At 40.1% G+C, this 25,722-nt stretch overlaps 1 protein-coding gene and 1 long non-coding RNA gene across 14 annotated transcripts in view; one reads left to right on the plus strand and one right to left on the minus strand.

Moving 5' to 3' along the window:
- The window catches only part of CDC42BPA (CDC42 binding protein kinase alpha), a 326,251-nt gene that overhangs the window by 269,681 nt on the left and 30,848 nt on the right, over positions 1 to 25,722 (plus strand). For 11 of the 13 annotated variants that reach the window (XM_042848545.2, XM_042848542.2, XM_042848541.2 and 8 more), the window contains 11 exons: positions 429 to 467; positions 7,925 to 8,044; positions 8,795 to 8,875; positions 11,527 to 11,632; positions 12,568 to 12,704; positions 13,414 to 13,553; positions 14,282 to 14,363; positions 18,788 to 19,004; positions 21,361 to 21,423; positions 22,191 to 22,784; positions 25,222 to 25,319. In XM_042848545.2, the coding sequence (XP_042704479.1) occupies positions 429 to 467; positions 7,925 to 8,044; positions 8,795 to 8,875; positions 11,527 to 11,632; positions 12,568 to 12,704; positions 13,414 to 13,553; positions 14,282 to 14,363; positions 18,788 to 19,004; positions 21,361 to 21,423; positions 22,191 to 22,784; positions 25,222 to 25,319 (1,677 nt within the window). The remainder of the gene's footprint in view (positions 1 to 428; positions 468 to 7,924; positions 8,045 to 8,794; positions 8,876 to 11,526; positions 11,633 to 12,567; positions 12,705 to 13,413; positions 13,554 to 14,281; positions 14,364 to 18,787; positions 19,005 to 21,360; positions 21,424 to 22,190; positions 22,785 to 25,221; positions 25,320 to 25,722) is intronic. The other 2 variants (XM_065590558.1, XM_042848543.2) reach the window with 1 other exon arrangement.
- On the minus strand, positions 10,290 to 16,934 carry LOC135982674 (uncharacterized). Its single transcript, XR_010600188.1, has 2 exons — positions 16,796 to 16,934; positions 10,290 to 10,851 (listed from the first exon to the last, which is right to left on the minus strand). It is a non-coding gene; the product is annotated as an uncharacterized LOC135982674 (long non-coding RNA).

Raw genomic sequence — 25,722 nt, forward strand, 5'->3', positions numbered from 1 at the left:
CCTGGCTGCACCCACACATTGATAATTCCTTAGGTTTTGAAGAATTATGGTTCTTAATGGTATTTTAAACTGAACACATTGGGCCTTCAAGAGAAGAAACTATCCATCTTTTACTGATGGTAAAGATATTTATTGTGGAAGTCATGCATATGTGGTCTAATGTAGTGTACACAGTAGAGCATTATTGTCTGCTGCAAAGTTACAGGATTTGAAATAACTTTCTTTCCTATGTTTTTTCCTCGTGTTGTTCCCCCTTATGAGTACATCTCCAAAATATGTACAAAATATTTGTCTTAGAAATATTTATTTTTTAAAATATATTTGTGCATGTCTACTGTTTGTCTATTAACATAGTGACAAATTCTGAGCTAGCGTGTGTGCCCTTGTTTTAAGTTTTGTAACGCATTTTCCTCCTTTCTTTGTTGAAGCGCTCGCCTTCCTGTATTCCAGCTAACAAAGGCAGACGTGTAAGATGCTGTCTTACTCTGTGTGGCCTTTTATTTTTGCCTGTGGTGTACATGCCTTTGTTTAATGTAGACTGTCCTATGTTGACTATTTATGGCTTGTGTATTTATCTTACTGCATGTCTTGTGCTGCTGTTACCGCTGCTGCTGCTGCTGCTGCTGTGCTATTTGTTGTTTTCAAGCTATGAGTTCAAAGCTTTAGGAATGTTTTGTTTGGTAATATTTCTGTGACCAGAATACCACAGTAACTGAAGATGGGGCTTTGGGTTTTATTCTTTTTTGATGCAAAAGGGAAAGTCACTAAAGCTCATTGTGAAAACTGATCAGATAGCAACACAGGTGGATGAGCAGGATTCAAATGAGAGCCTCTTTGCTTCCATTGCAAGAGCTTGGGAGGTATTTTACAGGAATTTCTCATAGAAAGCAGAAGTTTGGCAGTCAGGGGCATATTTTGGAACTATCATGGCCCAGAGATGTTTTCTTTTTTAAAAAAAATAGAATTCTAAGCAGGTAATTTAAGTAAATTGTAGTAACTAGTAGAAGCAGAAACTCATATCCATGATAATATATGATGCTAAATTTCTTCTACCTCGGAGGTGCATCTAAAGCAGAAGTGGGCAAACTACGGCCCGCGGGACCTTCCTGCCCAGCCCCTGAGCTCCTGCCCCAGAAGGCTCGCCCCCAGCCCCTCCCCTGCTGTTCCCCCTCCCCCACAGCCTCAGCTCGCTCCGCCACTGGCGCAGTGCTCTGGGCAGCGGGACTGCGAGTTCCTGGAGCAGCACTGCTGCAGAGCTGGGGCCTGACCCAGTGCTCTGTGCTGTGCGGTGGTGTGGCTGGCTCCAGCCGGGCGGCGCAGCTGCCTGTCCTGGTGCTCTGGGCGGAGCAGCTGTAGTGCCACCGGTGATCCAGGCAGTACGGTAAGGGGGCAAGGGGGGTTGGATAGAGAGCAGGGGAGTTCGGGGTGGTGGTCAGGGTGCAGGGACGTGGATAGGGGTCGGGGCAGGGGTGGGGAACAGGGGGGTTGAATGGAGGCAGGGGTTTCCAGGGGGCAGTCAGGAAGGAGAGGGGGGCTTGGATGGTGCGGCGGGGGGCAGTCAGGGGCTGGGGTTCCGGGGGCGGTCAGGGGACAGGGAAGGGGGGGTTGGATGGGGCACTGATCCCCAGAGGACAGTCAGGAATGAGAGGAGGGGTTGGATGGGGCGGCAGGGGGCAGTCAGGGGCTGGGGTTCTGGGGGCGGTCAGGGAGAAGGGGTGGTTGGATGGGGCAGGGGTTCCTGGGGGGGGCACAGTCAGGAATGAGAGGAGGGTTGGATGGGGTGGCAGGGGACAGTCAGGGACAGGGGTTCCGGGGGTTGGCAGGGGACAGGGAACGGGGGGCGGGGGGAGTTGGATGGGACAGGAGTCCCAGTGGGGCCGTCAGGGGGCAAGAAGTAGGAGGGGTCGGATAGGGGATGGGGCTGGGCCACAGCTGGCTGTTTGGGGAGGCACAGCCTCCGCTAATCGGCCCTCTATATAATTTTGGAAACCTGATGCGGCCCTCAGGCCAAAAAGTTTGCCCACTCCTGATCTAAAGCCTTTGGTGGATTTATAAACATCTGAACATTTATATAACAAACGCGATTGTATCATATCAAAGTATTGTCACAATGTGTTTGGGATAGGTGCATTACCTTACAAAGAGGAATATGTCCTGAACTCTCACCACTTTGTGATTATATATGACATAGAATATTGAAAAACCACCTATATTAATGTTCAGTGATTAGGCTAATGATTTTTCTCTCTTTAATAATAAGCATAATAATAATTAATAATAAATTTATTAATAATATGTTAGCTGCAGTTAAAAACACAGGTTATTGTATTTTACAGTGTACAATACCGTTTACAGTGTACAATATCTACTATTTAAGCACTATGGCTCTGATTCAGAAGTCCATCTCAGTTCAGCATGTACTTAAGTGCTTTGTTGGATATGGATGGATTTAAATACATACTTAAATACTTTGCAGAATTGGGGCCTGCGGGCTCTGTCCTGCAACCCTTAAACGTGTGTAATCCTGTGGAAGACATCAAGACTGCTTGCGTGATTAAGGGCTGCGCAGTTGGGTGATACAACACATGCTTTAGATAATCTAATAGTTAATAGTGCTTATGGGCTAATTTGAAGAATTTTAATGTGGCCAGTTTAGGACCTAGACATTACTAAGAGCTTGTCTACACGATGTGGAAATATACATTACAAGAGCGTGAATTTTATATTGCAGTAACAGGCCCATGTGGACCCTTCTGGTATGCACTAAAAGTTCCCTAGTGTATTTTAACTTAGTCCTGTTTCAGCACAGGAGGGAACTTTTAGTTTGTACCCACAGGTTCTATGCAGGCCAGTTAGTGCACAATACGTTGTTGTGCTTTAGAATATACCCTCCTGCTGTGCGCATTGCTGCATCAGATAGACAAGCCCTAAATCCACTTTGTTTGGAACTAAACTTTGGAAATACTGCAGCATCCAACAAACTAAGGCCCTGCGTTTACACTATTAAAGTTAATAGCAAAACTCCAATTGACTTTCCATAGTGCTGGATCAGGCCATAAGTTTCTTTTAACAGAGTAGATAACGTCCTAAATACAAAATTATGTAGACCTTTCCAGAAAAGTTTCTTAACTTCTGCTACATTGGTGGCAAATGGTTTATCTTTTAAGGATGTACCTTGAAGATGTTCTTCTGTATGCAAATATTAGGTTGCAAGATAACCTTATCTCTTCAGCAGATATTCCTTTTTTTCTGAATATTTTTAAATATTTATGAAATTCCAGATTAGATCTCCAAATGTAACTACAAGAAGGATGGCATTTCTGTCTCTTGCTATAGAAATTTCTCTTACAATTAATTGTTGGGTTTTTTGTTTGTTTTTGTTTTGTTCTTAAATGTCAGTGGTAGGGATTTTGAGTGAGACCCAAGCAATTTCATATTTAAATTTTGCAAAATAATTGAAAATGCCTATAGCACCACTGCCATATGGTTGGGGATATTATTACTTAAAGGCATCGTTAGTTTCTGACATCAGTGAAGATTTGGAGTTATAATTTGCACCTGGTAAATCTGAGCACAAAAAAGTTTGCTTACTGCTAATTATTGCCATAATGCTTGAAACATATTTTCTACGTGTAGCGAACAGGTATATTGGTAAGTAGGAATTTTTACTTTTCAATGTGGAAAGAGAATGCATGCATCATAACTGGTAGAAACCTTTATCCATCTTGAGGGGTATTTTTAAGATGAAGAACATTCTCCACCAATAGTTCTCTAAAACAGTTTGAAGCATTTGTAAAAATTACAAACCAGAACAGTCCCTCATACTAGTTTTTAAAAAATTCTACGATTACACCTGTTCACTACTGTGAATATATTTTTAGATGGAAAGGACCATTTATGCATGTTCAAGAAGGGCAGCTTGGAAATGTAACATGTTTCCTGAAGGGTTATGTAGTTTGTGGTACTCCATCAATAACAATGGAGAAAAGCCATCACTGGGGTGTTTATAGTTTTCATATTGTTGCTGGGCAGTTATTTTTTTGATTACCAGGATGGCCATTCCCAACTGACCTAGCAAGGCATTATTTGGTGGAAAGATGGGAATATTGTGACGTTTGATAACATTTCTGTAGAAAAGACAGTCATCAATCTAGCCTATTGCAAACATCCTTGGTCTCCCCATTATTTATAGTAGTTTAGTTGCTAACAGAGAGAAAAGCAGCTACTTAGTCAGTCTACTTTTTAAAAATATATTTATACAGGAAAGTTCAACTCAGTGGACACATCTTGTTCTTCGAGTGGCTCTGCATATTCCCACTTAAGGGTACTGCACAACCTTGTGGTGCCTTGAGGTAGAACCATTTTCTAGCAGTGTCAGCTAGAAAGCTCTTGCGCCTCCCCTCAGCATCATGCCCCCTGAGGGCAAGGCTGTATAGGGGGTGGGCCACCCTCATCACCTCAGTTCCTTCCAACTGCATGCCACAAATAGATGTGACCTGCTCTGGTTTCTTCAGAGCCAGAGCATCTTTCTTCTTTGATAGATAGTGTTAGCTATTAGTTTAATCAGTTAGTGATTCTTTTTCAGTTCCGTGTTATGGCAGAACTGAAGAAGCAGAAAAAGGCAGGTTTTAAAAGGTGGCTTTCCTGTTCAGCTGTCTTCCGAGCACCCGACGACCACGCTTTGTGCCTCAGGTGCCTGGGACAAGGATATTCACCTTCTGATAGTTCGATCTGAAGGCCTCTTCTCTCAGAGCCCAACAGTATAGGGAGGCTCGCCTGCAGCTCCTTCTCAGGGAGGAAGCCCTCAAGGCCAGACCCTGTAGTTCCAAGTCACCCTCTGGTCCAGAGTCAAAAAGGCTAGTCTTAGCCCGTTGCTCCCACCAGCAAAGAACTGAAGTGTTCCAAGAAGCTGCACCCCTGACTGGGATCAGATCCAATTCCTGAGGCCCCCTCAGAAAAGCCTCTGAGGCTGCACATGGCCAATCCAAGGACCATATGGTTAGACACCACTGCCCTGGTTCCAGAAGAGAGACCGAGAGATAGTTGTCTCTGACATGTGTCAGTCGAGGGTACTGGTCTGGTCAGGAGAAAACTCTGCACATCAATGTATTGGAATTAAGAGCTGTTCCTCTGGCTCTCAAATCATTTCTCCATCACCTGCAGGAGAAGGTTGTGTAAGTGGTTAGAGGAAATACATCAGCAATGAATTACGTCAACAAGCCAGGGGGTGCTCATTCTGATTTTCTGTGTTCAAAGATAAGTCTGTAAAATTTGTGTATGTGTCACAACATTTATCCTGTGGCTCTGCATCCAGCAGGGGAAAACAATGTACTTGCGGATCATCTCAGCAGAGACAACTCCCCAGTGCACAAATGGTCCCTAAAGGATCAATTGGTTGAGACTATTTTCCAGCTGTGGTCAACCAGACATAGACCTGTTTGCAACCAGACAACAAAACATGTCACCTCTTCTGTTCCAGAGCATGCTGGGACAGTCAGTTTTTGTCAGATGCCTTCCTTCTACACTGGGAAAGGTCCACTTCCCTCCACCCCCTGCACACACCTTCCATTGATCCAGAAGGTAGTAAGGATAGTATGTCAGGACAGGGCAAGGATGATACTGATTGGCCCGGCTAGGCCATGTCATCAGTGGTTGACTGATCTCAACTGTGTGGCTGAGTTTTCATGCATCTGCCACTATCCCCAGAGCTCCTATCCCAGCAGGACATAGGATCTTTCATCCAGAGCCACAGACTCTTCACCAGAGTGAAATAGTGTGAGCGATCTGACTTCGACTCAGTCTGCTCTTGAGCACTTGTGTTCTCCACCTGTGCAGGACATACTAGTTAACTAGAAAACAATCTACGAGAAACCGTTACCAACTAAAGTGGTCCAGATTTCAGGCATGGATGAAGGGAGATTCTGACTCCTATATCGGCTTTGTGTTCTGGAATACTTAATATACAGTACTTAAATAACAGCTTTTATTATAGCTATCATGTCAGTCAGGAGAGTATGTGAATTGAATGCCTTGTAGCTGATGCACCCTTCACTTGTTTCCCTAAGGGCAGGGTTGTTCTCAGATCTGATCCTAGATTTTTACATAAGGTGGTGTCTGATTTTTCAGATCAGTCAGACAATGCCAGTTGTTTCCCCCTAAGCCGCACTCTGATAAAGGAGAATCTGTCATATGTGCTTTGGATGCCAGAAGGGCCCTCACCTATTATCTGGAGAGGACTAAAAGTTTTCATAAATCTTTCAGATTGTTTGTGCCTTATGCCAAAAGCCACATGAGACGTATGGTTTCTTCCCAGACTATTTCTCGGTGGATTAAACAATACACTGCTGAATGCTATACAAAAGCAAAAGTCCCCATACCTGCTGCATTTCAAGTGCATTCCACTAGAGCTGTGGCTACATTCTTCACCTGTCTTAGGCAGGGGCCAGTTGTTAAAATCTACAAAGCTGCAACCTGGGATTTTGGTGCATACTTTCACCAAGCACAATGCTCTGGACTTGGTTTCTAGGGCCCACATAGGATTTGGCAAGAGAGTGCTTCAGTCTCAATTCAAGTAGGCCTCTGTTCCTGCCTGCAGGTTTGTTTCAGCACTGCTTATTAGTCTGTCCCATAAGTGAGAATATGCAGAACCACTCGAAGAAGAAATGAAGGTTACTTACCAGTAATCAGAGTTCTTTGAAATGGCTCTGCATATTCACACTTGCCACCGGCCTTCCCCTCTTTGTCAGAGTCCTTGTTTTCCAGGTCTCTGGCTTTGCAGTGGAAGAAACTGAGGTGGGGAGGGCACTCAGCCCCTGACATAGCCTCATCCTAGGTGGCACAAGAACGCTCTAGCTGACACTGCTAGAAGATGGTTCTACTGCAAGGACCTCAAGGTGGTGCAGTACCCGTAAGTGTGAATATGCAGTGCCATCTTGACTAACTCTGAGTACTGGTCAGTAACCTTCATTTTTCAGTGAGGACTTGCTTCTGTCCAGGATTTTCAGGTAAATTGACTAAGGTCCAATACTACACAATGGAGAGATGTAGTCTTGCCTCTGTGCCCTGTGGCAGTAGAATCATCTCCTTAGAAAACCTTGGTAGCTCAGTTAGGATTGAGTGTCAGTAGCTCATACAATATTAAGGATAAAAAAGCCCCCCTGCACTAGCTGCATCTATACTCAGGATGGCTTTACTTTCCTGCAGTTCAAATGATATAGACCTATGTCCTCAAAAAACAGCCATTTCTGTAGAAACAGTGGTTTCCCTAGCAAAGGAAATTTGTAGTTTGCTCTGTCTTTTTCCTCTGATTGTTAAACATAGTATTTAGCAATTTTGTAGTAAGTTACTAAATGTACTTGGCAAAGGATTTTTTTCATATAATTTAGAAGTGTTTGCCGTAACAGACAAATGTGTTGTATTGTCTTTCAAAATACTGTGAATAATTAGAACCTGAAGAATCATCAGAAGGGAAATATTCTAGAATGTACTTTATTGCAAACTTTTCATCCATCTTTGTCTAAAACGTGTTTCTTTAGAAAAGCTGCATTTTTTCTTTTCAGATGATTTTCCAATTTTAAACATTCAGCTCTTCTTTCCATTTAGAGCCCCTGTCCTGCACTCGGATTCCCTGTATCTGTGCAGCATCCCACTGCTGTAAATTGGATTTCAAATGTATAGGGCCCACACGAGCAAATCCCATTATAGGAGTAGGACCAAAAAGAGTAGTGTTTGAAAATATCCTAATTTCGCCTTTGAAAGGGCTGCATAGTCAGCCTCATCAAGAACTAGTTAAGGTCCTGAACTTGCAAATGCTTAGGGACATACTTTTCTTTAAGTATGTGAATAGTGCAGCTGAAGTTTGAGAAGAACAGTGAATTATTAAAAGTGATTTTTTAAATTGTTTTTCCCTGTCATGTTTCCATAGATTGATTCAGTTGAGAACTTTACATTGTCTAATACTCCTTCGCGGGATGAAGATATCAAGTCTCACCTCCATTCAAGATCTAGGTCTCCTTCCACAGCTAGTGACATTGAACCAATTGAGGTAATCTCAGTGCTGATGCTTTGATGTTTTACTTACAAACTAAGAGTTTGTTCTGTACAGAAATGACTGCTGCAAACAGAGTTTGTCCTTCTGTTTAGGCTGAAATTCAATCAAATGCAGAGAGCCCCATGCAAGGACTATGCACCATTTTAAGCCTTTAAACATGAGTTCTCTGCACCGCAGGGAATTTCCACTTTAGAGCAAGTTAAATTTCACCGGGATACATCTGATTGGGGAGTACGCAGGGAATGAATTGTTCAGTGCATACTGTCTCTTTTAATAACTCCTCTTTAGTCATGGTATATATTTAAAAAGTCTGTGCTAAAAATTACATTATACTGTAGTCTTGTTTAATGACTCATTCTGAATCACTTTCGCAACCATATTAGGGCAAAATATTAAATAACTATAATAATGTGGCCTGTATCTCCTTGTTAGAATGTAGATTTTTGAAGGGGGAAATTTAAAGTTGGAAATTACGACTGATTCTTTCAGTACAGACCAGGCAGTTTTAAACCACACTAAATGAATGAATCTTTTCTTTATTAACGTAGCAGACCATTTTCTTGATATTTTCTGCTGTGAGTCTTAGGATTTATTTTTGCTGATTTTTTTCTTATATTAGTCCGTGTCCCCCATTTTGGTTGCTTTTCTGTTGGTTTTTTTGGCCTTTCTTGTTTTAGTCAAGCATCTTTTGATAATGTGCCTTTGATGCCTCTCACTACTTTTTTGTGGGGTTGTTGTGTTCAGGTTACAGATCATCCTCCACGCTCGGTTCATACACCAGCCATGAGGACAGCATATATTGGATCAGGACTCTCTGCACCAAAGGTACTCAGTCACACCTTCAAAAATTCTGTATCGAAGGGGGACACATTTCATTCCTAAACAGTGGCTTCAGGAAACTTGTTTATCAGAATTTTTTTCTTAGAGTTGCCTAGGTGGTTTGTGATAAATTAAACTCCTTGCTGTTTGGGAGACTCAAGGCCCCAATCCCTGGACAACAAGATGCAGAAGATTGGAGTTGATTGCCTAATGCAAGAGTACATGGAGTTGATCGTTTGCGCTGCATATCTGGTCACAGCAAAAGTGCCAAGTTGGGCCATTTAAAAAGAACAGAGGGAGATTATGGAGCTAGAAGATAATGGAGGAAAATAAATGACAGAGAGAATTGAGGGGAAGATTCTCCCTTTCTGTGTCTTTGGCACTCAGCATGAGAAGCTTTCAGCTTCTGCTGGAAGTGACTGAGAGATGAAGATTTGGGGATAAAATTCACTACTGGTAAGGAATGATAGTTCAAGAAGCTCCCTACCACTTAACCACTGCATAGGGACTGTGCTGGGGGGTTGTTGACTGAACAGCTGTGCAGGGGTGCTTAGATACCCCCTGCATGCTACGAAACTGACTTCACTGACCAATGTAGGCCCCAACATAGAAGTTCCTTATTTGAGTGGAGGAGATACGGATTTGACTATGCAGATCCAGGAATCTCAGTATCTTTTGGACCAGCACACGGTGGCACAGTCAGCCCCCACTCTGACTCTGATTGAGAGAATGAATTCCAGTTCTCCAACTTTCGCGCACTCCACTTGCACAGAGACTCTATTTGGACTTTATGCCAGCCAGTGGAATTAATTTCACCCTTGGCTGAATAGTTTCATGTATTCAAGCAAGGATAGAAGAGTTTGTATGGACAGTTTTGAAAGGAAAGACTCGCAGGGTAAAATTTTCAAAAGTGGCTGAATGACTTAGGGTCCTAAGTCCCATTTGAAAATGTTACCCTATCTCTGTTAGCTGTATTTCTGAAATGGTTGATAGAAGTTTACCCATATGGAAATATTAGAGAAAAGAAATGCATGTTTCCTCCAGTGGCTATGTCAGCATTTTATACACAGATGGGAAACAGAGGTAACCACAATATAGCAACAAGATTTACCAAAGCTCCTGCTAGGAGACTGTTACTTCATTCCTGTATTCGAGTGCCAGTTTTAAGTTTCTTAGTAAAACCTTTTTGAACCTGTGAAATCTTGTGAAACAAGCTTTTTTTCCTGGAAAATTAGCCTGTTTTTGTGAGCAGTTCATCACTGCACTAAATAATAAGTGGTCTTCTGTCCTTGGAGCTGCCTAAAGGGTCATCTTACATTAGGCTCAGCCACAAGCTTTCTAAAATGGGACTTATTTTCTCATCAGTTTCAGTCTGTAGTCAGAAAACTCTCTGCACATGAACCAAACAGGCTGTGTCATAAAGATGGATGCAGTCAGAGTCTTTAATTGGCAAATATCTTAAACAGCTAGCTAAACTATAATATTCCTAGCCATCAAAAAATATTCAACAAAGGTCCCCCTTTCTCAAATCCTAGACATTACACAGATGGATGGTGATATTTTGCATTTGGGAAATGTACAGTAGGAAAACGTTCTGTTCCCTTTCCCACCACAATCTACTCCTCTAAAGGAGACTCTCTTCCTGGGCAGAGTGGGAATAATCTATCTACAGGAGGGGGAGGGATAGCTCAGTGGTTTGAGCATTGGCCTGCTAAACCCAGGGTTGTGAGTTCAGTCCTTGAAGGGGTCACTTAGGGATCTGGGGCAAAATCAGTACTTGGTCCTGCTAGTGAAGGCAGGGGGCTGGACTCAATGACCTTTCATGGTCCCTTCCAGTTCTATGAGATAGGGATATCTCCATATTTTAGGAAATATGTGAGGCAGCTTCCTGGGCATCGTGGAGAACCTTTTATGAATCAAAACAGACTCATCACACAGACACAGTCATTTGTCTCTGCTATCTTTGTGGCAGCATGTTCACCCTGAGGAGGAAAGGAATATATACATTGGTTCAGACAGTGCATGTTCCCAGGAGTCCCGGAGAAGGGAACTCCCTTCAAAATCAGCCTTATGTTGTCTCTTACCTTAAATATTTTACCATTGATGTTATGAAACCACCCATGACTAGCTCTGTAAAACTGAACTATATCACCCATTCCAGTATTTAAGTCAGAATTTTAAACTATAGTGACCCACTCACATATAACTTCCCTCTTCCAGCTCAGGCCCATTTCCCTTAACATAAAGCTTCTATGACCAGCATTTCCAAAAAAAAAAAAAAAAAAAATGTTTGCCTGCAACTTCTGCAGGATACTATTGCAACAGGGGACAATTTATAGACTACTGACCTTGACAGCCTTCCTTTCAACAGTGGCTGCAAATTCGTATGCTGGGACATGGTCCAAGTTTCAATAGTTAGTTTACAGAGGGTGATAGCAGCAATCCATAAAAATTGAGCTGTTTTAAGACCTGATAAGGGCTGCAAGGTAAATTTTCAGCCCAGGAGTCATGTACACAGCTCTTGTTTTTAATAAACATAAGTTGAGCTTTCAAGACCACATGTATGCTCTTTTATGTATGGTATGTCTGTGAAAAAATAATTGTTCTTTGTGAAAAATGTTACCAGAAATTAACATCTGTGTCCATTTGTTTTACAGCCTAAGGCCCACCAGTTTGTAGTGAAATCTTTTAATACCCCTACAAAATGCAATCAATGTACATCTCTGATGGTTGGTTTAATAAGACAGGGCTGCACTTGTGAAGGTGAGTGTGACAAGAGTAAATGGGAGCTGAAGTGCCTAGAGTCTTTATGCAAACTACACAAGCAGTGTTATGATGTTGAATTAATGCATTCCATAATTCTAATGTTTAACTCACATGTTGTGTTCTTCATCTTGCAACCTATAACAGTGGGGGCTAAGCATCCTGGGCATCTCACACACAGGATTCTACAGTAAACTGTGTAACTGGGGAAATGACATGGTGTGAATTACACCTCTACCCCAATATAGCATGACCCGATATAACACGAATTCGGATATTACACGGTAAAGCATCGCTCTGGGGGGGGGAGGGGCTGCGCACTCCGATGGATCAAAGCAAGTTTGATATAACACGGTTTCACCTATAACGCGGTAAGATTTTTTTGGCTCTCGAGGACAGTGTTATATCGAGGTAGAGGTGTATTTAGAATGTTATGGTTGATAGTTGAAGACAGTTTAGTAATTTATTCTAGATTTAAAATGGCAGCAAGGAAACATGGTAGTAGTCAGGTGTGCTGACAACAGCCTGACGTTGGGGAAAATGAGAAGCAAGCTGACACTCAACCCCAATTTTACACCAAAATAATAGATCTGAAGTTTGCAAGTGCCTCAATCCTAACTTCACAACTGACACCTCTTTCTCCCTTATATTCCAAACCAGAGTGTTGGAACCGGGCATTCTGAACTTTGAAGAAGTTTGAATTCGTATCAGAATCTGGCTTTTTAAAGCCATGTATTTACGGCTCCTATGAGTAACTTTACTTTCCCCTCTTTCAGTATAGCAAGTTTTATTGAAATAATTTAGTTATTGGCAATGGAGTACACTTCAATAGAGGGAGAATCTGCTTTCCATGTATTATTACCACAGCTTTTACATTACAAAAGAGAGGAGATTTTTATATGAAACATTAACTACCTTTTTTCTCCCCTGATAAGTATGTGGATTCTCATGCCATGTGACCTGTGCAGACAAGGCCCCAGCAGTGTGCCCAATCCCTCCTGAACAGACCAAAGGCCCTCTGGGGATAGATCCACAGAAAGGCATAGGAACTGCATACGAAGGTCATGTCCGAGTAAGTATCATGAAACTGGAATGGGTAGCTTGGTGTTAACTTTGCTGTTGTCACGATCTGTCAGGAAATTAAAGTCTAGCTCTGAATTGTTTTATTGTATATTGTTTTGTTTTAAAGTTACAGCCTTGGAGACTGAAGACCTCTGATTATTCACAGAACAGTTATAGCATTGGTAGTGGCAACCGAGCTCCTCTCATTCTGCTGTGCCAATGTATTTTGAACCTGTCTTGGAGGGACTGCTTATAGAGTAAGAGGCTAGTTCAGTCTACAAGTCCAGTCAATCTTTGGGCCCTTCTATTGCGACTAGTGTCAGCTGTGGTGGTGGTTTCTTCTAAGGTTCATGGGCATTGTACTGAGATCACCCAACAGCTGTCAAATGTTATCTCACTATCTATCGGGCAGGATTCCAGCAGGTGAACTAGAGATGTACAAGATTCTGTTTTTTCTTGTATCAATCCCTCTGTTCCTTTGTTATGAGTTTATGGGTGTAGAAGGGTGAGCTAGGGACAGAACCCATGGCATTACAGGTTTAGCGCTCACATCTGACACTTGGACAGGCTGCTGAGCTGGCTCTCATTTCTTTCACTGTACACTTCTTCTATTACTGATGCTACTCTTCATTGTCACTGACAGGCCCAATACTTGCATTATGCTCTTTTGAAAACACAAATTAATGAAAAGCTGATCAGTGCTATTTATTTGACTATAGGTTCCTAAACCAGCTGGAGTAAAGAAAGGTTGGCAGAGAGCGCTGGCTGTGGTCTGTGATTTCAAACTCTTCCTGTATGATATAGCAGAAGGAAAAGCATCCCAGCCCAGCGTGGTAGTGAGTCAGGTTATTGACATGAGGTAAGCTGTTTAGTGCTGAGTGGGGTTTTCTGTGGAAAACCAGAGACAGCAAATTCTTCACTTTGAGTTCCTTGGAATGAAGGTTACCTCCAGGAAGGTTCTGTATCCCTGAGTAATATTTTACACTGAAGCTTGTTTTCCAGTAAACTTCATTGCTATTGAACACTTCTAGTTAAGACATCATACAAATTTGTTCTGGTATAAAACGTACCACACAGGGTCTCAGCCAGGGAGCTATATAAACCTTTTGTTGTTGTTCTTATTAACCAAATGTGGTTATAACAACTGATAGTGATTCCTGGCTGTAGCTGAAGTTTTGTCTCTCCTGCTGTACAAATATCCAGTGTGTGCGTTGCTGTACAAATACCCAGTGTGTTCTTATATCTCTATACCCAAGAGTTTGTTCTGACACCAACAGTCCAGGGTTACGGGAAGGGGGAAATTGGGGGTTTTGTTGGCTTTTTTTAACCTAAGTAGAAACCTAATGCAGAACAGCTGGGTAGATTTATCTCTGTGAACATTTGTGTAGTCAAAAATTGGTTACAACACACTTGTAAGTTATTTCTGCTGATACTGACTGGCGGATGGAAAATCAAGCTATTTTAAAAATTAGGTCTGGGTGCTACATTATTGTGTGCTTAAGATAATAGCTCTACTTTTACTGTGCAAGCACAAGTGAAATGTCAGGCTCATACTCCCTTCTAAATGATATTTGTTGTCTCTCTAAGGGATGAAGAATTCTCAGTGAGTTCTGTCTTGGCCTCTGATGTCATCCATGCAAATCGAAAAGATATTCCCTGTATCTTTAGAGTAAGTATGTATGGTTTAAACCTGATTGGTCTAGGCGCAGCTTTGTTAGCATGGTGCAATGGGATTGAGCCACACACACTGCCCTTCATTTTTGAACATTTCTCTCCATGGCTAACACTGACCCAGCTCCACCACGGTAGCAGTGGTGCATAGAATTATTATTCATTATTTGTATTGCCGTAGTGCCTGGGAGCCTGAGCCATACATAGACCAGGACCCGAGAGTGCTAAGCACTGTAAAAGAAAAGAAGAAGATGGTCCCTGCCCCAAAGAGATTTACAATCTAAGTAACGATTCAAGAATATACTTGCACCTCATTCTCATGGTAAAACTACTTTTGGTACCTTTTAGAGGATCTATGGTCTCCCCTTCACTGATCTCTTATTTTTGTTAATCCTCTTGAAGTGTCTTTTCTTTTTGTTATTCTTTACTTCTGCAACGACCTTCTATAGTTACATTTTCTGACCTTAATCTTCCTCCACATCTGTATTTCATATTATTCCTTGAACCGTAATGCATACATTTATTGTATATGTGCATATCTCTGTTGAGTATATGAGCTTGATCCCTGCAAACTCCCATTCATGTCAATGGATAGGAATTGAGTGCAAAATACACACAAGAGATCTGGATTGTAGATCTGAAAGTAGGATTTTACTTTCATTGACTTTTTCTTATATTCTTACCCTTTTTTTACTGGCTGGTTCCCACAAACTTCGACAATGCATTGTTTTATCCTTGATGCCTGTCTGATTCCCTTCTTATTAACTTCCTAATTGTTGTTCTATTATCCCATTCCATTTAATTCCATGCTTTTTCTCTTCTTCTTTTGTTCATTGTGCTGGAACAAAAGAGAAGCCTGAACCACAACATTGGATCCAGAACTATAGGGAAGATCAGGAGTGAAATCCTGGGCCCATTGAAGTCAATGGCAAAATTCCCATTGACTTCAGTGGGCCCAGGATTTCGTCCCAGATTCGGATGTAAAGGTACATCTCTTGCTGAAACTCAGCATCTACGCTTCCATTTCTTTTGGGTCCTCCAAGTGCTAACAGATGACATTATCATTACTGAATGCTCACATTCTGTCCCATTTACTGTACACGTACTAAATTAAGTCTTTTCTTTAATTCAAAACCAAGTAATGAATTTCTTCCTTTCTGATTTCCCCTTTTGCATAGTATGGAAGGAAGCAGTCCCATGCCATGGCAAGAAACATTTTGCTAGATGTATACTTTTCACTCTATGACCAGGAGCTGCAATCTCCCATTACTGCTAGTTATGCCTTTTCCCAAACTTTTTAGAATCCATCTACCTCCTCAGCTTCGTGGCTCCTTCTAATCAAGCAATTCAAGTCTGAGTCATACCTTAAAAAGTGTGCTCCCTTTGTTGTCTTTAATTTTAGGGCATAATGATTGTGCCCCCTTTTTCCTTTATAATCTTCCTTTTTAGATCCGGAGCCTGCAGTGACCTCCCAGTGGTAAGACCCCCACACCCATATGGAGTCCTGTTGAAGTCTGCATCTATGCAGAGATCACTTCAGGATTGGATGAGTGCCTTACTCCTCTCCAGCTGTTTTCTACTCAGTCTTTGAATTCTAAACAGTTTAGATTCCTTAGTGCTAGTGGAAATACTGTAGTGAGTGGTCCTGTAAAATGCATGGGATTAGACTAAATGAGTTAATGGTCTGGGTGGGGGTTGGCCCTCTATCTATGATTCTGTATTTAGCCTCTCCTGATATTCAGTCCATTTTAATCATGGTCCTGGTCCTGAATTCTCATCTATGTACATATTCCTTTACTCTTTCTATTTTATATAATGTTTTAATTTGTATTGTATATTACAGGCAGTTAAAACTTTGAGCCAAATTCTGCATTCCTTCACTGAGCAAAACTCCTGTTGACTTTAGTGAGAATTTTGGTTGGTAAAAGACTGCAGAACTTGACCCTTTGCTAGTGTGGCCATCGTCAGACTTATTGGATATTTAGCCCACTTCTTCTTCACTTTAATATTTTTCATTACCTAATAATCCTTCCTGTTTTATTTAAATTGCTTCCTCTTTTCTGTGCTGGTCTCTGTCTCTAGCCATCTCTTTACAAATTAAAACTCTCACCCAAACTCACATCCCTATCAACCAGTACATTGTTTGCAGTGTTGTAGCTGTGTTAGTCCCAGGATATTAAAGAAATTAGGTGGGTGAGGTAAAATCTTTTATTGGACCACCAGTATTTTGTCCAGTGTAGTCCATTCCATTGTATAGTTCTATTTATTATTTTAAAATCCCCAGTGTCTCTCAGAGCTAAAGTGTCAGCAAGATGCTTAGATTCTTAATCTGCCACTGAATGACTTGGCCTTGATCATGCCATTGGTAGTATTTCAGAGAATATTTCTCTTACATTCTGTTACTTCATCCTATTACTTAAATCCTCAAACCTGAATTTCAGGAGCTCCAATCTGCTTCCACCTGTGTCATTGGTTCCAACATGGACCAAGACTACTAGCTGCTCTTCAATTTCTACCAGCAGCTGGTCCACCTGGGATGTGATGTCACCTACAGTGGGATGCAGAAGGCAACAAACGGTGCAAGATTCAGGGTCATGACTGAACACTGTACAGTCTCCATTTCTAAGTACTGAAACCCAACATTACTGTCTGCCCTTTTTCTGTGCCCCATTCTCTGTACTTCATTGTGGTTTGTGCTGTGCTCCATGGTGCCATAAGGCTTTACTTCCGTACCCTTTGTCATGGGGCTGACTTTGTCAAAATCCAATGTCTCCCTCACTTGAGAATATATTTAACAGAACATATTTTGAGACTATATTTAACAGAAGCATTGCATTTTTCCTCTCCTTTCTTTTTTTTTCTTGCTTCCTAGTAGTAAAACCATTCCTTTTTATTGTTCAGTTTTCAATACCACGTGTTCAGTATCCCCCTCGTTATGTCATGGTTCCTGGCCTAATTTCAGAGAGTCCTTCTTAGAAAGCATGTACATAGCAACTGAAAAAGAACATGAAAAACACAGTAAAGATAGATAACAAGTTACAGGGTCCTTCCCACATTTGCCATTCACGCTCTCATGACTACGTGAGTATCATTTGGATTAAACTTCGCAGTTACTAGGAATTTAGAGGAATGAAATAAGTATATTTCTCTTTGAGGCTGTTCAGATTCTTTTATTCAATACTCTTATTTGTGCTCTTATTCAACACAAAAAAGAAAGTGTTACCAAGAAATAGAAGAAAAAAATAAATAAAATGAGCTAGATTAGCGTAAAAAAAATAAACTGTAGCCCAGTTAGATTCAGTTATTCACAAGGAATCACAGAAGACTACACACAGGCATTGTCTCCTGAACAAACCCACTTCCTTGGGGGAGAAAAACACAAAACAAAAGTATGCTTCTCTGTGGAGACTTTTGCTTAGGGCTTTTCCTACTTTATTCTCCAGCAATTCACAAAGCAACATCAACAACTGCAACTCTAAACCCATTACAAACACCCCAATTAAAACTGAGCATGTCAAATGCATGTCTTCAGCTGACCCTACCCCAGTCAGAAATAAATAAAAAAGAAATACAAGATACTTTGCTTATCTGAGATCTCTCCTCTCACACTTTTGTCTTCCCCAATGTCTCTTCAAGTCACAATCTCTTGCAATAAACTAGCAACTCCATACTTCTATGAGGTCAGTGATATTCTCACGCTTGACTTTTTAGTAATTTAGGTAGAGTGAATCATAAAATACTTTTTAGAAAAGATCTTCCAGAACTTTCTATCATTCAGTCTAGTGAGTGACACTAGGATTTGTTCTAAAGGGAAACTGTTATAGAAAGCACTTCAAAGTAGGGGGAAAAACCCCAAATAATAGTGAATATTTGAATATAATTTAGAATTAGACTGCTGGATTAACAGCCACTGGCATTAAATAAATTAAATTCTTTAAAAGGTTGAGTTTGATACTGAGTGCAGTTTCAAGTCAGAGATGGTTTTTCACTTTTACATGTAATCAAGTGGTCCAGCTATTTGAAAAGTTTCACAGGTCTGGGTTGCTCATGCATAGTTCCCATTACATTAATGTTAACAAGAATTGTATGTGTATACCAAGTACAGAATAGTCTTTCAGAAATGCTTGGTAAGCATGTTTTTCATTTATAAAACTGCCTTAAGACCTACACACCCTAAATAATTTAAAGTGGAAATCTCTGAATTATCTCACTAACAACAAATCCACTTGGTTCAATCACCTTCACTAGATTAATTTTGCATGGATTTCTGATGCAGAAACCCAGTTCTTCAGTTGATTGAATACAGCTCAAGTCAGCATTTAATGAAAAGGATATTGATAGCCATGGACTTGTGTTTCAATAACTAATGCTGAAGCCTCTTTTCCTTTGTTTCTTAAGCATATCCATTTAAAACTTTTTCAGGTTACAGCTTCCCAGCTCTCCGCATCCAGTAATAAGTGTTCGATCCTGATTCTAGCAGACAGTGAGAATGAAAAGAGCAAGTGGGTAGGAGTGCTGAATGAATTGCATAGGATTTTGAAGAAGAATAAGCTCAAAGACCGATCAGTCTATGTTCCCAAAGAGGCTTATGACAGCACCCTCCCTCTCATCAAAACAACCCAGTCAGCAGCAATCATAGGTATGAAGTTGATAATCTGCCATAAACACTTCTTGGGTGTTACTGGACACAGTTACGATATTAACACTTTCTGCACTCTCCTTTCTTCGTAGGCAGTGCGACAAAGCCCTGTCTCAGGAAATTATGATGAGCCATAAATTTGCATCTAGATCTTTTTTTAAAATGTAGAGCAAGCTGATTTGTAAATTAGGGGAGCCAAAGGGGTTAAGGTGCTGTGTTAAGGTTGCATTCTCCCCTGGAGGGCTGAGTTCAGATCCTACCTATGACAATCTATATAGAGAGAGATTGGCTCACTATAAGCAAAAGATAGATAAATTCAGTGCCTTTGTTTTCTCCCACTCTCTGAAAATTTAAGAAAAATAAAGCTTCTGTCTATGACTTCTGCTATTCCAAGATAGATGTTCATACACTTTACTTAAACAGAAATGTCAATAAAATTTTAGATTCTAGGTCCAAATAATTAATTCCCATTTATTGTGTTTATTATTAATTGTGCCCCTCAACATTTATTAACTTGGTTTTGCACATGCAAAATAAGTATTTGCATGAGCAAAGGCCACGTGTGCAAATAATGGATTTGCACATTCAAAATAGTGGTGCTTGTAAATCCCATCCGTGCAATTGAAGCTAAATCATGAGACTCCCTTACTCAGTTTTTACTCAGGCAAATTTCCAGCGAAATCTATGAAACAAATGGGAATTTTCCAGAGTAAAGCAGACTAAGGAAAAGTGGGTTAGAACATTAGGATTTGGCCCTTCAGGAGGCCTGCTCAGACTCTGGACCCTAATGTATGCAATTCAGCACAAAAGTAATCTTGGGTTAAACATCAGCATGAAATATAGTTTGGATAGAAGAATTACCCAAACAATGAGGTAAATAACTCTCTCTATTGGCTACTGAATAACATTTTGTTGAGCATTTTATGCCATATGGCAATATGGATGGTGCTATGGGGAAGTGTGGTAGGATGTTCAGTGTTTCTGGGAATTTCCTTAAGAGCATTCCCCCCACCCTATTTCATAACTAACATCCTTGTGGCTAAGGAGTGGGCACGATTTACATTGTATTCTGCGAACACAGCTCCTTAACTAGCCAAAAGTAGCACTACAGAGTAAGTAATACAGAACTTCCTTCACCACTTTATCATCTCAGGACTGAAGATACAGCTTCCATTAGCACTCCTGTCCTCTGTAAGTAAGAACGTAGGACAGAGACTCAGTCTGGATCTATTACATGCTAATGCACAGCATCTGTAGTTTGATTATGTAAATTTGATGTTTTATTTGTTTACTACAAAGTCAGTACTGTGCTTAAGTGCTCTGAGCAGTTGTTATGTATAATGTTACATAGTGACATATCTACTAGCATGAGAAATAGAAAAAGGCTGTCATATTTCTTTCAGCTTTACTATGAAAGAAATAAAAAAGGAAGGCTACCAATGCATTTTATCTTCATATAATTGTTTTGGTTTTGGAAGACAGGATTAGAATTCAAAATTATCTTGACAAACTAGAGAAATGGTATGAAATAAATAGGATGCAATTCAATAAGGCCAAATGCAAAGTACTACACCTAAGAAGGAATAATCAGTTGCACAAATACAAAATGGGAAATGACTGCCTAGGAAGGAGAACTGCAAATTAAATATGAGTCAACAATGTAACAATGTAAAACTTTTGCAAAAAAAAAAGTATTAGCAGGCTGTAATAGCAGAAGTGTTGTTAGCAAGACACAAGAAGTAATTCTTCTGCTCTACTCAGCATTAATAAGGCCTCAGCTGGAGTACTGTGTCCAGTTCTGGACACCACCCTTTGGGAAAGATGTGGACAAATTAGAGAAAGTCTAGAGGAGAACAACAAAAAATTTTAAAGGTCTAGAAAACATGACCTTCAAGGAAAAGTTGAAAAAATAATTTGTTTAGTCTGGAGAAAAGCAGACTGAGGGGGGACATGATCACAGTCTTCAAATACGTAAAAGGTTGTTATAAAGAGGGGGGTGTTTTCCTTATCCACCGAGGATCGGAAAAGAAGCAATGGGCTTAAATTGCAGCAAGGGAGATTTAGGTTAGATATCAGGAAAAACTTCCTAACTATAAGGGTGGTTAAGCACTGGAACAAATTACCTAGGGAGGTTGTGGAATCTCCAACACTGGAGGTTTTTAAAAACCGGTTAGACCAACACCTGTCGACTAATATTAGATAATACTTAGTTCTGCCCCAGTGCAGGGGACTGGATGAGATGATTTCTTGGGGTCCCTTCTAGTCCTAGAATGTTATGATTTTCTATAAGTGACCAAAGAGAAATGCCTCATCTTTTTTATTTGTTTTTGTTTTATTTATTTTTTTACTGTCATAGATCATGAAAGAATAGCTCTGGGCAATGAAGAAGGGTTGTTTGTTGTGCATGTCACCAAAGATGGTAAGATATAATGAATTGTACTCATTATACTAATGTTCAGTTTGAATAGTCAGAAAAATGACTCTAAACTTTGTTCTCTTTCAATATCTTCTAGTTCCAGTTTTCTAAGTTTACAGTTCCAAAGCTGATTTTAATAACTGCCAACTGTGTAGCTTCCACCTGGGAGCTGATAACCAAGCTGTTCTGTGTTGTTTCTGCCTCTGGCATCATTGCCGGTAATAAACATTCCGCAATTGAAATGTAGCTTTTTTGCTCTATTTGCAAGATTTTGTTGCATTAAGCAGAATGGTCTCTGCAGATATAACAGAAATAAAAATTTGTAAATTCTGTAAAGTAAGTAAACCCACCACAATGGTGCAGACCTGCTTGTTGAGTAAATATTTTTTACGTAGTCACTTTTCTGACTATAGGCACTCTTTAAATTAACGGTTTTCACATGAAATTTGCTTTCATTGATTTGCAAGAAAAATCCACTTCTCCTCCCTCACATAGCTGTTGAGAGGAAGAGCAGCATATTTGACTGAGATCACTACTCAGGTCCTCAAGCAGAGGAAGGGGAAAATCAGGACCTAGTATTTCTAATATAAAAACAAGTGGAAAAATGGTCTTATTTGTGTTGTAATTTTGAGACAGTGTTTATATGTCCTAAGAAAGAAGCAGTAAAGGGTTTTCTTTGCTATTCCCCCTTTAAATTAACCATTTTTGAAATAATTTTTTTAACCAGAATGCATTTTAAGATAGGTTTACTTCAGGTTTTTGTTTTGTAGAGATTATTCGTGTTGGTGACAATAAGAAAGTTCATCAGATTGAGCTCATCCCTAATGAACAGCTCATTGCAGTGATCTCAGGACGAAACCGTCATGTACGGCTTTTCCCTATGGCAGCCCTGGATGGAAGAGAGACGGAGTTTTATAAGCTGGCGGAGACAAAAGGCTGCCAGACCATAGTTTCTGGACAGGTACGCCATGGAGCCCTTACTTGCCTATGTGTGGCTATGAAAAGACAGGTCCTGTGTTATGAACTGAATCAGAGCAAGACGCGTCACAAAAAGATGAAGGAGATCCAAGTCCTGGGAAATGTCCAGTGGATGTCGGTCTTCAGTGAGCGGCTCTGTGTGGGTTACCAGTCAGGATTCCTAAAATATCCCATGCATGGAGAAGGGAACCCATACAGTTTGCTCCACCCAGATGACCACACCCTATCATTTATTGCACAGCAGCCAACTGATGCCATCTGCGCAGTCGAAATCTCAAATAAAGAATATCTGCTGTGTTTTAGCAGCGTTGGGGTTTATGTTGACTGTCAGGGCCGAAGATCTAGACAACAGGAATTGATGTGGCCTGCAACACCATCCTCTTGCTGTAAGTGTCTCTGTGTATTAATGTCATGTTTGTCTGTGTATACAATTATCAGTTTGTATTTGAACTGCATGTGCAGTGTCCCAGGTGCACTCACAGGGGGGCACTTTATGAATGTATTACCTAAAATTGTGCCTGAGTCTCAAAATCTATTCAGGGGGCCTAGTTTTACACTTGTGTAACTGACTTATGTTGCTGTTAATGAGAGAACAATAGAGACTCAGGATTTTCAAACTGGAATACGTAAAATCATCTAAATAAATAGCCTAATATTCAGAGTGTTTGAGAGCTGTCTACTCCTTCTGAGGTTCATGGGATTTTCGTGCATTCAACATTCTAAAAAATGTCACTTTTATTTAGGAGCCTAAATTTAGGCCTCCAAAAGTAAACATTTTGGTCAACATCTGGAGCTATCAGGGCCATTCGATTCTGGTTGTTTGGTTTATACCTGTCTTTAATATTGTTGTTGCTTTTCACTCCTTTCCACCATCATCTCCATTTTCTCCTCTTTCTCCCCACCCAACTCCTCTTCTCTTCCCCTTCTCTCGCCAAAAAAAAAGAAAAGAAAAGAATTCTGGCAAACAGGTTGTATTGACCATACATGCCATGAGTTTAAGAAAAAATCATCTTCCTTATCAAAACATGTCAAGATTTCTTATTCCAAGAAGTTCTCTCTTAAATATTTATTGCACATTTTTCAAGGACATGACTTTCAGTCTACAAGAGTAAAATAAATAAATAAATAAATAAATAAAACCCTATCATACTTTTCGTATGCTTTTAAAAGACGGTCTGAATTCATTTTAAAATTAGTTTAAAATATACAGACGTCCTAACATTTTCCAGTTAATAAGCCTGGTATTATATTTCCAATTGGATTTTGTTGGTTTTTTTATATATATATATATATATATATATATAAAATATATAATTGAAATTCTTTCTTTGCTGTGAAAGCAGCATACTCAGCCTCCGGGAAAGGAGGAGGGTTTCACACTGCATGAGTGTAGCCCTTTTTGGCTGTTGAAGGAGAAGCATTGATAGGATCCAAAGGGAAACCTGTCAGCTATTTCTCATTCAAAAAGATGGTGGCCTTAAAAATGAATGTGTCAAAACAAGGAGAAATGTGCACTGCCTATGCAAAGGATTGAGATTTTCACTAATAGGCCACCAGTTCAAAGACTACCCAACCTGGTCATTACTGTTTTTAAGACTTTTTGGTTACCTACGTGAAGCAAGTTGATGTTCTAATTCCAATTCCTAATGAGTGTACATCCAGTCTCAGAAACCACTATCACAATCATCACAAATTGAAACCTTCAATAGTAAATTAAGCAGAAAGGCCATATCTTGTTGATATGGATCACCATTAGATTTAGTCCCAGCAAAACTAAGAGTACGTCAACAGTACGAAATTAATTCAAACTTATTTTATTCGAATTTTCAGAAGCGATTTTATACATTCAGTGTTGTGTGTCCGCACTAAAGCATGTGAATTCAATTTCTTTGCCTCCACGCATTCAGCTGGGTCCTATCAGTATCACTTGCCGAGGTGGAGTACAGAAATTGGATTAAAGAGCCCTTTAAATCGAAAAAGCCGGTTTGGTCATGTGGACAGAATCTTTTTTTTTTTTTTTTTAATTAACTCGGCTAATTCCGAAATAACAGACTAGTGTAGACCAGGCCTAAATTGCGGCACATTAGAGAGGCAGTGCACTATTTCTTCTATGCTGTATCTGATCTGTGGATGAATGGAGGACTTAACTCTCTAGAGCTGTCAATCTTGCACATTTCACCAGCACTAAATTCTATAAATCATTAAAATCTAGCAAATAGGAAATGAAAATCAAAACCAGGGTAAATGTGAAGACTGTCTTCTCAGTTCCTGGTTCTAATTGCCGCTCAGTATAGAGTTCCAGAAATGAACAGCTTGGTTTCAAAATCCAGTAACGGTCACTGTGTACTTGTCTACCACATCATTTCATTTACAAAACCTATGCTCTTAAAAGCAAGGGAATGAATAATTCAGAGTTCCATAAAAAGAGAGAGAGAAACATTAAACAAAAATTAATTTTTTAAATCAGAATAATATTTAATGATTTAGAACTCAAAATAGTTTGTTTCTGCAGAGTCTTAAGAAAATTAATCATTCTCCTTTGCCTTCAAATCTTACGGCAGTTTTGAGGTCAATCAGACTTTCTAAGCACATGTTATAGGGCAGCTAAAATACAGTTTTGTGATGAAAGTCAGTTGCATCCTTAACAATAGAGAAGGCTTCTGCTTCTCCAGAATTGGAAGCTAGCCCAGTGTTCTCAGAAGTATCAGTAATACTTGGAGTATATTTCATTGAATGCAGTTAAACTATCATTAAGAAATTCTATGCTATGAATCCTGTGTTGGCTAAATGCATATGACAGTGTATTCAATCCTTCCCTCTCAGGTTACAATGCACCATACCTCTCAGTGTATAGTGAAAATGCGGTCGATATCTTTGATGTGAACTCCATGGAATGGATTCAGACTATTCCACTCAAGAAGGTAACTATCCTTGGGCAGCAAAGCAGTTTGGCCAGGCTACGATACTCCTAACAAATGTGTATAAAAAGTTGATAGCAGCTGGGATATGGGACATCATTAAAGAATATACTTGAACTGAAAGGAGCTGCTAATAGAAAGATTAATGTGCTGCTGTCTGCTTTGGCTACAATTTCATCATTGCAGATAAATGAGTGGTGAATCAATACCCAGGAAAGTCTCTTGCATTTGTTGGTTTTATTATAGAATATTAATGTAATAGAAACTGATTATTTCTGTGTTATTGCCATAACCTAATAGATGTTACAGATCGAAAAGATCTGTACAAGTCTTGCCCTGCTTGGAATTTCAGGATGTTATAATCAGGTATGGTTAGAAACACTTTGGTGGGACCAGCACAAATACT

Source organism: Chrysemys picta, chromosome 3 (assembly GCF_011386835.1).
Source record: "Chrysemys picta bellii isolate R12L10 chromosome 3, ASM1138683v2, whole genome shotgun sequence".
Lineage (NCBI taxonomy): Eukaryota > Metazoa > Chordata > Testudines > Emydidae > Chrysemys > Chrysemys picta.